This window comes from Pelobates fuscus, chromosome 12 (assembly GCF_036172605.1).
Source record: "Pelobates fuscus isolate aPelFus1 chromosome 12, aPelFus1.pri, whole genome shotgun sequence".
NCBI classification, from domain to species: Eukaryota; Metazoa; Chordata; class Amphibia; order Anura; family Pelobatidae; genus Pelobates; species Pelobates fuscus.
The window spans coordinates 127242399-127256470 of record NC_086328.1 but is presented as its reverse complement, the minus strand read 5'-3'; the positions used below and the strand labels follow the sequence as shown (position 1 = coordinate 127256470).

Here is a 14072-nt window from a genome sequence, read left to right as displayed (position 1 = left end):
GTGTGTGTTTTAGGGTGTGCATCAGGGATTTTAAGAAGAGTATAATATTTAAACGATAAAAAGAGCGATTACTAGTAATTAAACACGCTAAAACATAAACTATTTTTAAAATCTTGCCAATTGTGAACAATTTAGCCCTTCCTTAAGGTGTGTCTGGGCACACATGGCACACACCTATAATGTAAAGGTGCCTATGGAAGTGTATTGGTGGGTATGACAAACTATATAGGTAATAGTGGCCAACTACGTGTCTCATCAGTATAGTTAAATATTTCATTTTGTATGTGTGTCTCTAAAGAAGACTATATGAGTGGGTGTCTGAATGTGTATACGTGCCTCTGTGTGCTTGGGGGTGTTTATTTTTTTTAGTTTACATCTGTGTGTCTACAGTGTCTCTTTATGTATGTGTGTGCGTGAGTGGTTAATTATGTATGTGTGTCTAATTAGAAGAGTGTATGTTTCTGTATGTGCCTGTGCCGTATTAGCATTTGTAAGGTGCTCGTTGTGTCACTAATTATGTATTTCCTGTATTTATTTTAAAAAGGAGCTACGGTTTTATCTACATTCCATTGCATTATTTTTATTTTATAACCAGTTTTATTAAGTAAAGTGCAGAAATGTCACAGGTTTATACGAAGTAAATACGTATCAAGAAACAAAATGTGACAGAAGGAATTTAGAAGAAAAAAAAAGAGACCAAATGACAAGTAAATACATAAATACGTAAAATGGTAATTTGGCCCTGAGAAATGCATTAGTAACAATAACACCCATAAATAAAAAATATATTTAGTATCAATAATAAGCATAAAACCGGGGACAAGATTTGACACGAATCGCACCCAGAGGTAGTCGGCAGTGTACAAAAGATTTTATGATCGAAAATGAGGGGATGCATGTCCAGTCACTTCAAATTAAAATGTATAACTCTGCGTATTATTTAAAGTCTTCCCCCTCCAATATTTTAATTTTTTTGCATTTTCTTTAACTTTTTTTATTTCATTTCCATCAACACTGTTTATTAAGTTACTTAAAATTTCTCTCCTTTCACTTTTATTCCTTTTTTTGTGAAGATATTACAAGGAGTGCCAGTGCCCCTGTGATAGGTATTGTACCTGCAGTGCCTACCGTCCGCATGTGAAATCGATCATAACCTTAGCAGTTTTTATTTAACCCGGTCGTTGTTGCATTGTGGATTGTTTTGTTTGTATTTGTTAATTTGTTTTTTACTAAATCGTTAACACCGTGAGCTTAATTATTTTGTACTATTCCCAGGTTTTGCAACCAACAACCCTTTTTTAAAAAAATGTATTTTTATTTTATTTTTTTATTGTTACAAACTAGGTAGAATGAAAAAAACGTGTCGTTTTACTTTTTTGTTTTTTTATTTTTTTGGTTTCTGTTTCGTGCCTGTAACTTTGAAAAAAAGAATTGCGTAGTTTAAATGGAAATTATTTGTAGTTTGTCCCCTCACTGGGAAATGAACCTCCATTGGTCTTTAAATAAGAGATTAATGTATTCTGTATAAGTTTAATAGTGAAACAGGACACACTGAGCCCGTGGACTTCAGGCTCCATAACCACTTCAAACCATTATAGTGCCTGCAGTGTTCCTTCAATGTGAATTGAATTGAATTTTTTTTATTTCTCCTTTATCTCCCGATCGGGAGTTCAGCTGGACTGTCCTGGCAAGCTGGATTGCCCCTTCTCGCTTGTGTTTCTGACCCCTTGAAACAAAAAATACACTTTTTTTTTTTCTAGATTCTACAGATGTTAGTAGTTGCCTACTAAATGTGGTCAGTTGGGTTAAAAGTGACAAGCTGGCTAAACACATTGAAGGTGATTTATCAAAGTTTTCTGAAGAACTGCTGTCATTTTGGGTGGTTGAAAAATGTCTCGATTCATTAAAGGGTTTTCAAAGTATTCTATAGTGTGTCCCCTTTCTTCTTTGTATATTCCAACAGACGTTTGCGCAGTATTCAAGTATTCTGCCTCACATCCTGTGCTGAGATAAAAGTGGTATAAGATGAAAAACAGAAAATAAAATGCTTTACTGGTGCAAAAAAAAGGGTGTATGTAAATAAATGCAATGGTTCTACACAAAAAGTAATAAGAAAAAATGAAAAATTACAAAAAGGATGCAAACGTTACTGGTAATTACACCAGAAAAAATATATTTGGTAAATCACCTCCTCTGTGCCGGCTCATTGTTTGTCCAATACACGAGATCCAGTGCACTTACTTATCCACTAAACAGCAACTTCAATGCTGACAGATTTTATTAGTCTCTGCAGTACAAGGCTAAATAGGGCCCTGGAATGAGGCACCTGTGACAGGGAGGGGTGCAACACCAAGGAGTTGGCCAGACTACCAAACATGAAACCAGGAGGCTGCACTCACCTGAACATGCATAAATGGGGTGCTGCTGGGGGTCAATTTATGTAATACATAAGATCCACTTATCCACTAAACAGAAATTTCAATGCTGACTTATTTTATTAGTTTGTTTTGGTTTTTTTTTTGGGTTTTTTTAACTCCTAATCTAGGCAAAAATAATGGGGGTGATTGTTTGACAGACCCTTATTGACAGACCCTCCAAAAAGCCACGCCCCTGAGGTTCCTGTGGTAGCCATTTTGAGAGGTTCCTGTGGTAGCCATTTTGAGAGGTTCCTGTGGTAGCCATTTTGAGAGGTTCCTGTGGTAGCCATTTTGAGAGGTTTCTGTGGTAGTCATGTAGAGAGTTGGCAGCTGTACCTCACAGAAGCCACACTGTGCCTCATGCATTTCACGTGGGGAATAACCTGAGAATGAATCGGTAAAAAAACGTTTGGAAACAGAAAATAATATAGGAGATGGGAGATTCAAGATCTCTGATTTAATAATAATTTAGTAAACTTTTAATCTGACCTAAAACATTGCACGCAGGGTGGTTCGGTTTATTGTAATTTTGTATTTATTTTTTACGTTTAATTCGCAATATTAGATAATTATCTAATTCACCTACTCTTCTCGGTCAACTATATTGATCCAAAATGTTGAATGCCCTGATCAATTCATGAGGATTTCCATTTTAATCAATATCCTTGACTGTGTCGGGAGTTGTTGGACTTAATATCCCCCAGCTCATACAGCTGTATTTGGTATATCAACTTAAGATAGGATATGTACAATAAAAATGGGTGGCCGTGATCTGCGCATGTAACATTTTTGTTTGTTTGTTTGTTTGTTTGTTTATTTATATTTTTTTCTGTCATGCAGGTGAAACCGAGAACAATCTGGATTTTACTTTTAATTCAAATGAATTTTCACAGTCTTCTGAACTAGACTCTAGTCCGCATTCTCCACTGTCTCCTGAAGGAAAGAAAAGTCAAAAAGGCATCAAAAAGTTTTGGGGAAAGTAAGACATCTTTTATACGTAAATAAACTGTGAAATTATCAATGCCTAATTGTAAAGGCACACCATAGGCATCAAAACAACTTTAGTTTAATGAAGCAGTTTTAGTGTATAGATTATGACCTGAAGTCTGAGTGCAACATTTTCTGCCATTTAGGAGTTAAATCACTTTTGTTTCTGTTTAAGCAGCCCCAGACGCAATGGCTTCATTTTAATTTCAATGTTAACTTGCTTTAGACGATATCTCCTGTTCTGTAAATTGAACTTTAATCACACACGGGAGGCTCCTGCAGTGTCTAGAAGGCTATTGACAGAACAGGAGATAAGAAATTCTAAATGAAACAGAATGTGCAATAAAGGAAGTTTAAAGATTAGATGTCTCTTTACAGGAAGTGTTTAGGAAGGCTGTGTAAATCACATGCAGGGAGGTGTGGCTAGAGCTGTAAAAACAAAAGTGATTTAACTCCTAAATGGCAGAGAATTGAGCAGTGAGACTGCAGGGGTATGGTTTATTCACAAATACTGCTTCATTAAGCTAAAGGTATTTAGTGCCTACAATGTCTAAGTGCTTTTTGTAGAGGAATCACAATGAAAGTCAATTAAAACTAAATGGGTCTGAATATTTTTTTTTTCAAGTTTTACAGTCAAGAATTTCTTTAGCAGAAATAGACTCTACTTTATGATATCGCATTTGACGTAGGAGGCATGTGTCCCACAATGGCAAAGATCGATCTTCACTGATCTCTTGTCTCCGTTTTAAAAACAAAACACACCAGAATATGACAAATGGTAGCCTTTGCAAATAGCAGAACAGAGCTATTAATTGAATCGATGAAGAAAGACGTGTGCCACGGCTACACAGATTACCTCCCTTCACGATTAACAGAGTGCAAGAGTCCTAAAAATGACTCCTGCATTGAACCATGTAGACATAATGCTGCACTCCTAACACGTGTTTTTGTGCGTTGTATGATGACCTACTGATGGTTTTGTGCAGGATAAAGAGAACCCCTTCTGGAAACTTCAATGCTGATGATCTTGGATTGTCTGAATTTAAGAGAGGGGGCTTACGTGCGACAGCCGGAGCAAGACTCTCCAGAACAAAGGATTCCAGAAGTAAAAATAGGTATCTTATGTCAGGGGATTTTATATGTCAAAATGTAATGATTTACTGCATTCTGTGTAGTCTACCGGTTAATCCTTACATTTCCCTCTCAGGGTTGTTAAGCTAAATAAATAATATAAAATAATGTGTTGGTATTCCCAGCAGTGGAGCAGTTAAGGAAAAAATAGTTTTTAATTGTGAAGCTGCATCTGACCCACAGGCATTCCGACATGTGATCTATGTAACGATTTTCATAGTACTATAACCACATCTTACTGTAACATGGGTTACTGTTACTATTTATACTTCAATGATAAACCTTTTAAATCGAATATCTGGAAAATCCACTTTTGGTTTATTTCACTGAATTTCTGCTTGTAGTGAATTGAAATCTGAACTGGAAAATTATGGCAAAAAGTGCAAATTTTTTGAAAATGTCTCCAACTCAGGTAGTCACAGTTGGACTATTTTAGCCAATATTTGCAATTCAGTTTTTCAATTCACTAACATTTACGATTTAGTGAAAAAAAATCCACAAATGATAATTGATTTAAAACCAAACATACAGAAACGCCCAGGCATTGTGAATGGCTTGTCGATTGTTTGAGAAATCTGAGTCAAGTAGGAATGTTTGGAATTGTTTTACTGCGCCATGTGAAATTGCCTTTACAGCAGCATTCGGAGCACGGTAATCAGCTCTGAAGTAGACTTGTGCAAAAATTAGTTTGAAGCAATTCGTCCAAATAAAATTCCTGATTATCGATACCTGAACTAATCGATTTCTGGAATCAATATAATTTGTAGACACCGTATGTAAAACTGCAGGTAAAACTGTTTGAAATCAAATTTAGTTGGATAATTCGCTTAAAATAAATTTTTGTACATGTCTTCTCTTTAGTTTATATAGTGCAAACCGTCTTCAAGTATGAGTTCCCTAGTTAGTGTGAAACTGGTTTTGTGTGCTCTGTTGTGGTTATGGTGCATATAGTCTTTGGGTACCATTCCCCCAGTTTATGCTAAACTATTAGACTGGTTTGACAAAAACAGACACACTCCGGTTGCCTACAGTATTGCTTCTCTGTTGAGGTTCGGCCTCTGAAGAAACTGCTACATTAGCCCATCCAACTTTGGACAGCAGTAATAGGCTGAGACGGCTAGATGTTGGTTAGTACTCTCAGCAGATGAGCCAGGCTATATGCCCCAGGAGAACTTTGGTTTATTCATACAGCTCAAATGGTTTGTCAAACACTGGGGGACTTGCCGAACAGAATCTTTTGTTTTGGGGGTGGAGGGGTGTGTGTGTGTGTGTGTATATGTATATGTATATGTATGTATATATATATATATATTTCCTTCAATTCACTTGAGTATTCTTCAACCAATGTTACATGTTAAAATGCTGTACAGAACCTGTGATTCGGTTGTTAGGCTGTAATGATGAGGTAACATGCGCTTTGTCCGTTACCAGTGATCCTAACGCACCCTTTGCACAATGGAGCAATGAGCAGGTTTGTAACTGGCTCGAAGACTTTGGTTTGGCGCAGTATGTCATCTTTGCCAGACAATGGGTGAACTCTGGTCATACACTGTTAACAGCTACACCTCAAGCCCTGGAAAAGGTGAGCAATTATGAAGTGCTACATTGTATTGTATGTTTGTAATAACCCATTACATGGTTATCGATATGGAGTAAAAATTAAGAGGAAGACCTATCTTGTAAATTGTAAAAGGGGACATTGAATTGGTTCCTGCAGTAATTGCTCCACGTCTAGAAGTGTTCTTCATACTCAATGCCAATGTGCTCTCTTTAGGAACTGGGGATAAAACACCCACTACACAGGAAGAAGCTTCAACTAGCATTGACTACATTTAGCACCAAAAAGGAAGAGAAATCTGCACAACTAAATCACACGTGGGTGACTCGTAAGTATAATCTTTTCTCACTTAGTTGCACCATACGCACACCGCGTTACAGATGAACCTGATGACTATTCTATCTTTGACAGGATGGCTAGATGATATTGGTCTACCTCAATACAAAGATCAGTTTCACGAATCCCGAGTTGATGGAAGAGTGCTTCAATACTTGACTGTGGTAAGAAGTCAGTTAATTTTGGGCTTTTCCTTCTAAAGTTCATTTTCTATTTTTCCAAGTTTTCGAAGACCTTCAAACTGACTGCAAAAAAAACACTAAAATTGCACTTTGCATGCTTTTAATTCTTACATCTTGGGTAATGTTTTTGGGCAGTATCTTTGGTAATGTTTTTGGGCCCACAGTGTCCATGCCTTTAAAAACTACATAATATAATCTGTGAAGGCAGTGTGAATAGACATGTTTTTCTATGAATTGCAGGTCATGGTACATTCAAAGCGACTATGGGCTCAATGTTATCAGACCGTTTCTCTTGCAAATTAAGCAGTCAAGAAAATAATCTGCCTAGTGTAATTAGTAAATTCAGTAGAACATGAATAGGTTACACTGTCTGTATAGCTTAAATAGAATCCTAGTAAATTCAGTTATGTTGCCATTAGTGGAACAATTATTGGTTAAATGGGTGGTGGCAAAACACGTGTCCCACACCTGATAAGGGATTCGAAGTTTAGGTGTAACTATTACAACAGGTTCTAGGAAGTAGAATATCCCTTCCCCCAGAAGTAATATGTTCCTTTGATGGACAGGTGTAGGAACTTGGCAAGTAAAGAGACTCTCTTTCTGGAGGAGAGGAAGGAAAGGCTTAGAGCCACCATGCTAAAATTGGAATGTGATAATCCAGTAAACTAGCTTAAGGCAGTTGAGAAAATGTGGAACGGGAAGAGTGATGGCTTCTCAAAATACAATCTAAACATTATCTTGATTTATACCCAATTTAAAAATATAAATTCACAAAAAACAAATTAGAACTGCTCAAAAAACGTATCTTATATATTTACCTAACTTACAAAGCATTTACAAGTTACATGCACACACTCTTATTATTGCATGATCTATTGGCTTGCCTTAAGTGAATTATTAAATTACATCCTGAATAAACTTGGCCAGTTGACCCAACTCTCACCTTGGTAGGAACCCAGCACAGCCAAGAAGTTGACTAAGTGAATAAATATCACTTTGCAAAGTCTATTCCTGTTTATAAACGTTATGAATCTAAAGGACAGTTGATTAAAACCTGCCTCAGGCAGCAGAATCCAAGAGGAACCTTGCACCAGCTCGGTTCTTCTCTTCCGTAGCAGAGTTGAGTTTCTGTAATAGGAGACCCAGCATGGCCGAACTTTTCAGAGCATTGAGAAACTTGATGGGCAGTGAATTATCGAGTGACTCTTAACTCAAATTACCTCTTCCCATATTCCCCTTCCCACTACCTTACCAATGACTGATCCCTATTATTGGCTATAAAAGTTTATTTCCACCTGATTTTAATGCTTTGTTTTTGTATGCTTTGTAAATATCGTATAATGTTCCAACGTTTTAAGTGTCCCAGTAAGCGCTCTTATTATTACTCTATTTAAAGCACCTTAAACAAAGATGCTTTGTAAGAAACGGTATATAAAACAAAACCTCAATGCTACAAGTGACCGTTTATTTTAACTTTCTGAATGAAATGTTTAGTGCAGGTGGTAACACTTAAAATAGCTGTAGGTCCTCTAAACCTTCCACTTTTATAGCATCATATTGGGCAGTCCTTTTAATTTGACCCTTTGTTTTTCAGAATGACCTATTGTTCCTGAAAGTCACCAGCCAGCTTCACCATCTAAGCATTAAATGTGCCATCCATGTTCTACATGCCAACATGTTCCACCCGCACTGCTTGCGGAGACGGCCAGCAGATGAGGTACAGCGCCCAATATTCTATTAGCAAAAGTGCAAATTAAATGTCAATTGCATCACTTTTACTGCACTATTTACATAATCCAGAGAAACCTGAGCCCACCTCAAAGAGTTTGGTGTTCTCCTTACACATTTTAGGCATGAATTGGCCAAAATGGGAAAAAAGGTGAGTTGAAGAATTTTTCAAGTGGTCCTATTTTGCCCTAAATTTGCAGTCACTAGTTCCTTTATCATTTCCCAACCTTTACTTTTGGCTTAGTGGATAATCTTGAAGGAAATATGGAGTAACTCTTTAAGATGTGAATGTTGGAAGCTCATAAGGGAATATAACATTTAGGGCAAACCAGCCAAACCAAAACGTGTCTTCAATAATTGTCGGGTTTGGCTACTTTTTTTTATTTTTTTTATTTCCTCTTTTAATCAATTTAGCGTTTTGGGAGACTAATGACTGTAAAATTACTGGCATTACTGAGACTTATATCAACTTTTGACCAAAATAATTAATTTAAAAAATAAATATACCCAACGCAAAAAAAAAAAAGAAAAAAAAAAAGGTTTATATATATATATAAAAACTTTTTTTTTTTTTTTTTGCGTTGGGTATATTGACACAGAGTTAGGGTGCTTTTGGGGTAAACCTTTCTGGTTACATACAAATTGTTCATCTTTAAAGGAGCAACTCCAAGCTCCACGACCATTACAACCAGCTGTGGTGGTTATGGTGCTAGGAGTAGATTTGGACTTGTCTTTGTTTGTTTTTTTCTTTTGCAATTTTTTTCACCAACCCATAAAAGTGCACAGTTTCACAGCATCTAAGACAAATTAAATGATAATATGGCTATTTCAACGCTTGTTAAAATATTTCCTCAATCAAAAAGCCACCACTTGTTCATTGCGTTCCATAGCTTAGTTTGATGTTGCTCAGCAAATAAAAAATGTATACATATATATAATATTAAAGTTAATTGTTTAAATGCAAAATAGCTGCCTAAATTGCTTATTGCAGTTTACATATAACAAAGTCGACGTTTCAGTCCTATCCACTGTATTTTATAAAAATAAATAATGTATATCGTGTAATAAATATTTTAACCATTAATGTTTTGTCGGGCACAGAATAAGGTAAAATAATTGACTTAAATATATCAAATAGAGAATGCACACTAGAATCACTAGAAAGAGTAATGCAAATACTTTAATAAACCAATAATTGGTACAATAAGCATAAAACAAAATCACAAAGTGACAATATAAAGGCATAACAAAACAAACCGTAATAATTACCACAATTCCCACAAGCCTATTATGGCAGAAACACTCTTGAAAAAGGCAGCCAGTAGGTGCCGAAACGTTGGGGGTATTGGGGGCTCGTGTTTCTGCCATAATAGGCTTGTGGGAATTGTGGGAATTATTACTGTTTGTTTTGTTATGCCTTTATATTGTCACTTTGTAATTTTGTTTTATGCTTATTGTACCAATTTTTGGTTTATTAAAGTATTTGCATAACTTTCTAGTGATTCTAGTGTGCATTCTCTATTTGATATATTTAATGATTGTTGGGTACTTGAGGGAGTACCTGCGAGTAATCGCACCTAGTGGTATTTTGTCTATATATTCTCTCCATTCAGAGTTATTGTAAAATAATTAACTTAACCCATTGTCATGAATACCTCCTGTAGATGTGGACACAATGCACAGAATAGGTTTGGCTCATCTAGTCAACGTGTTGAACATTCGATTCATTTTGTTGTGGTTCATATTGACAGAATAATATTTCCCCTTCTGAAGTTGTCCAGTGGTCCAACCACCGAGTCATGGAATGGCTGAGATCTGTTGATCTGGCAGAGTACGCTCCAAACCTCCGCGGCAGTGGTGTCCATGGTGGTCTTATTGTAAGATACTTGCAAAACCAACACATTTAGATATATTTTGTGTTTTTGTTTGTGTGTGTGTGTGTGTGTGTGTGTTTTGTTTGTGTTTTCTTACCAATTTAATCTATTTGACCAGTTAACTGTGTTTTCTTTTTTTCTTTTTGTTTTTTGTAGATACTTGAACCTCGATTTAATGCGGACACCCTAGCCATGCTCTTAAACATTCCACCTCAAAAGACACTACTAAGGAGACACTTGGCAACAAATTTCAACTTGTTAATAGGCCCAGATGCCCAACAGGAAAAAAGAGAAATAATGGAAGCTACAACATACACACCTCTGTCCATCACTGCCAAAGTCCGGGTGTGTATTTAATTGAAAATATCCATTCTGACCTATTAATAGACTTATGAAATGCACTTCAACAAGGGGTACAGGGAGAAGGCACAACGCACCTGCTAAAATAATGTCTTTCCATTCCTACCTCTTACTTTGTGTTTCTTTAGAAAGTAACATGACAAAGTTAAAGTTACTTTAGCATACTATGGGTGAATATCCAATATAAATCCATGAGGGAGCTCCCACCAACTATACTGAGTATTACGTCTTTTCATGAGAATTCTAATAAATCTCCTGGTTTGTAAAATATTCATGTTCTGGCACAATTTCTTACTGCTTCTATATGGTGCCATAATAACTTCTATCAGTAGGGGGCATATCCTTGAAATGTCCAGTGTAAAGAGTGGCTTCAGACTCTGTTCTGTTCAGTGTTAATTTTGTCGACTAACAATTTTAGTCAAATTTCACTCTACTAACATTTTTGAGATTTAGTTGACTAAAACTAAAACAATTCAGATGACAAAAATGCGACTAAAACTAAAATGGCATTTTAGTCAAAAGTCTATGATTAAAACTAAACTGAAATCTACTGCACAGAGGGGCTGTGGAAGGGGCAAAAGAGACAGAACAGGGCTTGGGACAAAGACACCTAGATGGTCTGGGAGGACACAAAGAGACCCAGGCGGCCTAGGGAAGGGGCAAAAGAGACAGAGGCTTTAACTAAACACATTAGATTTTAGTTGTCGACTAAAACTAAAACAATTCAGACTAAAATCCAACTAAAACTAAAATGGCCAAAATTAACAATTTCAATATTCTAAATGCAACTGGTTATGGAATAGGGGCCTTCCGTAACTTTCCCCATGATTTGGAAGGCTCTACCCACACAAGGTTGGCCCCATCGCAGACAACAAATGGAGGCACAAAAGTGAGCCGTGAGCTACAGGAGGAGAGTCAGATTTTAATATGCAGCAGCTCATTGTAGTGGTTGTGCTGCCATGAGTCTCTGGGCGCCATACCCCAGTTTTGTGTCAAACCTTTTATGGAGATCTCCCTGACACCCATAGTTCATCTCCTCTGCAGTGCCACTGATAATGCCAAGATGACGCATATGCATTATCCAGTGCAAATTCATTCAGTTTTGGACAGCCATGTGCACCCATAACTTTAATCCATGTTGGATGGACTCACACATAACGTACAAGTGTAATTTACTCAGTGCTGCTGTAGAGGGGTGAGGGGATATAGAGCGGAGGAGAGCCCTGGTTTTGTTAAACCACTCCTGAACAATTTGCAGTGATTGTGGTGCAAGTAATCTATGAACAGCGTTTCATGATTTTCTGCCAATGAGCTGTAGTGGTTATGGTGTTGTGAATGAACCTGTGATCAGGCATGCCTAGATGACCTGGTTAATATTGGGCTATTGTTATGTAACACTCATCTAATTGTACTGGTGCAGGTGGCAAACCACTATTCTACACATTAACCCCTTAAGGACCAAACTTCTGGAATAAAAGGGAATCATGACATGTCACACATGTCATGTGTCCTTAAGGGGTTAAATAAGGTAGAAATAAGTGCATCGGCCATGAAGGGATTTAAGAAGTAACTTTTAGTAACTTGAGTATTCATGTCCTCCAATTTCATCTTTCTATCTTCCCTTTACAGCCAAAGAAACTCGGCCTCTCCCATTTTGGCCACCTTCGGAAGAAGAAGTTTGATGATTCCACAGACTATGTATGCCCCGTGGACTCAAGTAACGGTACTCAGAAGTGCTATGGTGATTACAAAGTCCCGAGCACCACACCTACCAAAGACATGGACAAAGTGGAGCAGGTGGGCAGATTAATCTGATGGTGGCATCTGCACCCAGCATCATCATCCATTGCCATCATCTCTGTTAAAGCTTGCAAATAACCATGCATCTCCATATAACCCATCTTACCTGCATCATCAACAGCATGTCTTCATCATGGACTGGTTTGCGTTTTATTTTACTGAAAAAAAAAATTATATATATATATATATATAAACAGACAACGAGATTATTTTTGTACCAAATGAAGCATGTCCGGATACTGCTGCTGACTGAAATGAGGAAATTAGTAAGAATGAGATTTTATACAACAAAATACTACATTTTCTGAAACTAAATATACCTTTTTAACTTAACCGGAATATTTATACACCTAGGAATAAAAAATAGTGTAAATATTCGTGCATTGCATATTTTATATTTTTTATTTTTGCACATGGACTGTAAACGCTGGGCTATTACGAAACAGTGCAATTTTAATGAGGCCGGGATGGATATGTTACATGTAAACAGGGAACAAGCCCATTAACTCTTTAATGTCCATATAGCCTTCATTTAAATCTAATAAATTAAAGAAATTGAAAACGAAAAGTAAATATGTTTATACATTCTATTCTTTTGGTAAGAGAATGCTTTATAACACACCTTCATCGAAAACCCGTCCACCTAACAAGAGTCTTGCTTGTGTTTGCATGGTATGTGTTTTTGTTTAGGATTCTTAGTGTTGTAAAAGCATCTGAATTCATTTTGTGTGAACCACTGACGTTTGCAATCAGCAGGCAAAAAAAACACTTTCCACACAAAATACAAGTTGGGTGCCTAGATTTTGATTGTGTTCCGTTTATTAATAAAAAGGTTTAGGAGTTTCACGGACTCCTATGTCGACTGTCAAGAGTTGTTGGATGGACTCAGATTGAGGTGTAAGTGGACGGCAGGGGTATTTATAGCGTCCAACCGCTTCCATTCGGCCCTGCTCTGCATTGTGATTGGATGGCAATATACAGCAAGCCAATCACAATGCATCATCGATCAGAGCTCATGGAGATTCCTATACGGTCTATCAGTCACACCCCCACCAGTTTGAATGGCTTGACGATAGAGTGAAGACCTGCTGTGCGAGATGTTAATCTTTTGGTTTTATTTCTAGTTATTACACAATGAATTGTAGTTTTTTTTTTTGTTTTTTTTAGGTTCTCTACCCAGTGGGGAAAAACTAAAGTAAATCTTCCGCATTATAAAATATTTTGCAGTAGAATAGATGTATTGTAAGTGTATCCAAATTTTTTGGCCTGATATTTACTTTGAATTCACCACAATTCACACTGTAGTGAATAACCCTTCAAAAACAAATATATTGCACAGATATTGTGTAAAAATATTGGGCTTAGCATTAAACTTTTTTTATTATTTTTGGAATATTTATTTAGAAAATTTGCATCATGGTTGTGGCAGTTTTCCATTTTCCTTTTGTGTCAATTAAACAAACAAAAATGAAAATATCAGACTGTTACAAATTGACAATGAGGAATCCAACTTAAAGCCGCACTGTCACGCCAAACTTACTTTTCTCCTGTTGTTTCCTCTTCTCTTCCTGCCTCAGCATTTGCTTTATCTTTTCTTTATTTCTGATCGATTTATTTTTAAAACATAAGATAAAGTAGGGACTACATTATCATATGTATTTTTCCTACGCCTAACTTTATCCGTTCTATTTCCTGTGTC

General features: G+C 36.6%; 1 protein-coding gene across 5 annotated transcripts in view; it reads left to right on the top strand.

The window, feature by feature from the left end:
* PPFIBP2 (PPFIA binding protein 2) overlaps positions 1–14072 on the top strand; it is a 152117-nt gene that overhangs the window by 134096 nt on the left and 3949 nt on the right. For 3 of the 5 annotated variants that reach the window (XM_063437799.1, XM_063437800.1, XM_063437801.1), the window contains 10 exons: positions 1074–1106; positions 3258–3396; positions 4391–4519; positions 5967–6117; positions 6310–6421; positions 6505–6593; positions 8206–8328; positions 10091–10216; positions 10370–10558; positions 12203–12370. In XM_063437799.1, the coding sequence (XP_063293869.1) occupies positions 1074–1106; positions 3258–3396; positions 4391–4519; positions 5967–6117; positions 6310–6421; positions 6505–6593; positions 8206–8328; positions 10091–10216; positions 10370–10558; positions 12203–12370 (1259 nt within the window). Of the gene's footprint in view, positions 1–1073; positions 1107–3257; positions 3397–4390; positions 4520–5966; positions 6118–6309; positions 6422–6504; positions 6594–8205; positions 8329–10090; positions 10217–10369; positions 10559–12202; positions 12947–14072 lie in introns of those variants that run through there. The other 2 variants (XM_063437803.1, XM_063437802.1) reach the window with 1 other exon arrangement.